The 3,537-nt window shown below is 39.4% G+C and overlaps 1 protein-coding gene across 1 annotated transcript in view; it reads right to left on the bottom strand.

The window, feature by feature from the left end:
- Window positions 1-599, bottom strand: part of LOC123963055 — a 1,405-nt gene extending 806 nt beyond the window's left edge. Inside the window, exons 1-2 of the mRNA XM_046039577.1 lie at window positions 456-599; window positions 219-327 (exon numbers count right to left, since the gene is read on the bottom strand). Of these exons, the coding sequence (XP_045895533.1) occupies window positions 219-327; window positions 456-574 (228 nt within the window). The 5' untranslated portion in view covers window positions 575-599. The remainder of the gene's footprint in view (window positions 1-218; window positions 328-455) is intronic.
- Window positions 600-3,537: the final 2,938 nt, after the last annotated feature.

The raw sequence follows: 3,537 nt of genomic DNA on the forward strand, positions 1-3,537 counted from the left end.
CAGTATGTTCACTAACTGTACTGTGAACATGGATGTATACTTACTTGCACATACTCGTAACGTAGGTCTTTGTGTCGTGCAGAGTTTCGCTCAAAGGGAACCCTATAGACTTGTTTCATCCGCATCTTTTGGCGCCGGAGAACTCGGTCTATTGTGGCCAAGCTGACATCATCAATGCCCTCAAAGTTCACATTATCGGCAATGACTTTGTCTCTGATCTCCCGGAGTCTGATGAGGTTGTTCTCACGAACCATATCCACAATGAGGGTTTCTTGTGCCGCTGTAAATATGGCAACCCTCCCACCTCTATGTGGCATTCTTTCAACTCTAAAGAAAGAAACGTGTTGTCAATTGACATGTTTTACAATACAGTAACAACTGATTTGAAACTAATAGACTACTTTCACAGGCTTGTAAAATTGTATTGTGACAAAGAAGGCAATAGAGTACAATACCTGTTGTGTTGTCTGAATGCCCTGATAATTGTGGCCATGGTGAACCTACTCAGGTTTGGACGGACTCTTAGTCCTGCTTCAGCCATTGTCATGCCATGGACAATGACTGTTGCTCGCATCTCGTCGCATCTGCCCCTCTCCCTCCCTGGCCTGCTCCTCTCCCTCCTCTGACTCGATTACCTCTTCCCCTGACTCTGCCTTCATCCATTGTGTTTGTTTGGAATCTTCAGCAAACTGTGCCCTCTGAACTTGCTTTTATACATGTGGTCACAGCATTAGCAACAGGTGTTTTCAATTTTGAGTCGTTGTGTGTAATGAATGACGCCAGGTGTGTTCATTTTGTTCAAATATTGCTGACTGTGGCAAGCATTTTGCATCACATGAGCTTTCATTTGAGAATATGAGCAGAGTTCTTTTGCAACTTGTGTTTTAGCAAGGAAAAATGTGTTAAGATTTATGTGAACGGAGGATTGTGTTTTGTGAATTGTGTCTTCATGTGAAATGTGTTTATGATATTTAAAAATGATGGCTAGATTTAGTAAATGTGTTTAGACAACTGGTCATTTGCTCTTTCACTTGCTCAAGAGCGATCGTAGCTATTTGACTTTTTCATAATCCGCTTTAAAAAGGATAGTTTTTAAATAGTGGCAGATTAAATCAGGCCTTCATCTATTCTCTCTTCTTATCTTCTTCTAGCTTTGACTTCCAAATTACATTTTGCCTATACAGTTTCCCTTCAAATGTGACAAGAGGGATGAAACTATAAAAACAACTATGTATAAATCCCCACAGGCCCCATCTGGCGCGCAATTCCTATATTTCTGTGTTCGGTTGGTTAAAACGTTGGTTAATTTTAAATCTTCAAGGTTTTTATATTTTCACAAATATACAAAAGACGTTCAGACGTACGTAAAACTATATTAAAGTTGCTAATAAAGTTACTCAAACACAATTACGATGAGGACAGGATGAAACCTGAACATTCAGGCTGCTTAGAGTGGTACAGTTTTCTCGTCTAACTTTCAGCAAGAAAGCGATTGAGCTATTTAATAATGTATATAATGTCATATACCACAACGGAAAATTAAATAATTAACAATTCCTTTTAGGCTGCTGAGCCTGAATGGAATTGATCAGATATCTGTCAAATTAGGTGACGTGTCAATCGTAAAGGAGTTTTAGAAATGACCTTCTGGAAAAGAGGAGGATCTGAACCACTTAAATTCAGAATTTTTTTTTATTGTATAACATTGCAGTGATATAAATTAAGTGGTTTTAAAAGTGGTAGTAGTTTTCAGTACTGTTTAAATTTCAAAATTAAATTCCATAAAACTTTAATAAAGTAGGCTTTTATGTGCTTAACATCACTGAACTCACCCTGCCTATATTTGGGCCTTTAATTCCTTTACCAAGCTGGTAAATTTGATGAATAATACTTTTTAACTAAACAACTGAAATGTGGAGAATCTAACCAATCTAACAATGTGTAGTGAAATGCAGGGCTTTTGCTTGTAACAGAACATTTATATTGGTATGCATGATCTAACTAAGAACCAGCCCAAGAGGTGACCCGGTGGGCTTTCAGAGGTTTTATTCATCCAAAGAAGTTCTATTAAAACCAGACCAGGCATCTAATTGAAACCTGCCTTTATTTGTCAACGTGTGTGGCCTAGGCTAAGTTTCACAGTCTTCAGATGTTATAAAGTTCAGCTTTAATAAGGCCTTTCTTTACTTGGGGCAACTGCTTATCAAACTTTTTTATACCTACTGGTCACGTTGACACCAAAATATGTGAAAATAGGGTGCAGGTTTAAAAATGACAAAATGAATCTACCAGGCAGCATATAGTTAAAATAAGCTCCATCTGCAGCAACATTAGTGATGCTTACATATTAATAGGTCAATAATTATAGTGCAATACTATAACATATATTATTCTGAAATGGGCGATTCTGCAAAATTAATTATTTTTATGCTAATCCTTTTACACTTTTGCTTAAGATTTTAAATGCAGGGCTTTTGCTTTTAACAGTGTTTCTACACTGTGGTATTGCTTTTATGCCTTCAGGATGTTAAAACCTGGATGACCTGTAATTTTCTCATGTTAAACTCAGATAAAACTGAAGTTATTGTTCTGGGGCCTAAGCACCTCCGTGACGCATTATCTAAAGATGTAGTTTCCCTGGATGGCATCGCCTTGGCCTCCAGCACCACTGTGAGGAATCTTGGAGTTATCTTTGATCAGGACATGTCGTTTAAGTCTCACATTAAGCAAATTTCAAGGACCGCCTTTTTTCACCTACGTAATATTGTGAAAATCAGGACCATCCTGTCTAAAAATTATGCAGAAAAGCTAGTCCATGCATTTGTTACTTCTAGGCTGGATTACTGCAATTCTTTATTATCAGGCTGCTCGAAAAAGTCCGTTAAGACTCTTCAGCTGATCCAGATTGCTGCAGCACGTGTTCTGACAGGAACCAGGAAAAGAGATCACATTTCTCCTGTTTTAGCTTCTTTGCATTGGCTTCCAGTAAAATCCAGAATAGAATTTAAAATCATTCTTCTTACGTACAAAGCTCTTAATGGTCAGGCACCATCTTATCTTAAAGAGCTCATAGTACCTTACTACCCCACCAGAGCACTGCGCTCCCAGAATGCAGGGTTACTTGTGGTTCCTAGAGTCTCCAAAAGTAGACTAGGAGCCAGAGCGTTCAGCTATCAAGCTCCTCTCCTGTGGAACCAGGTTCCAGTTTGGGTTTAGCAGGCAGACACCATCTCCACATTTAAGAGTAGGCTTAAGACTTTCCTCTTTGATAAAGCTTATAGTTAGGGCTGGCTCAGGTGAGTCCTGAACCATCCCTTAGTTATGCTGCTATAGGCCTAGACTGCCGGGGGATTTCCCATGATGCACTGAGCTCCTCTCTCCTCTACTTTCTCTCCCTCTGTATGCAACCTCATCCCATTATTGCATGTTACTAACTCGACTTCTCCCCTTTCTGGTAGTCTTGTGCTTTCTCGTCCCTCTCCTCTCTCCTCCTATCACTTCCTGCAGGTGTTTCTGGCTCTGGAGCTGTGGAGTCTG

This window comes from Micropterus dolomieu, linkage group LG23 (genome assembly GCF_021292245.1).
Source record: "Micropterus dolomieu isolate WLL.071019.BEF.003 ecotype Adirondacks linkage group LG23, ASM2129224v1, whole genome shotgun sequence".
Taxonomy (NCBI): Eukaryota; Metazoa; Chordata; class Actinopteri; order Centrarchiformes; family Centrarchidae; genus Micropterus; species Micropterus dolomieu.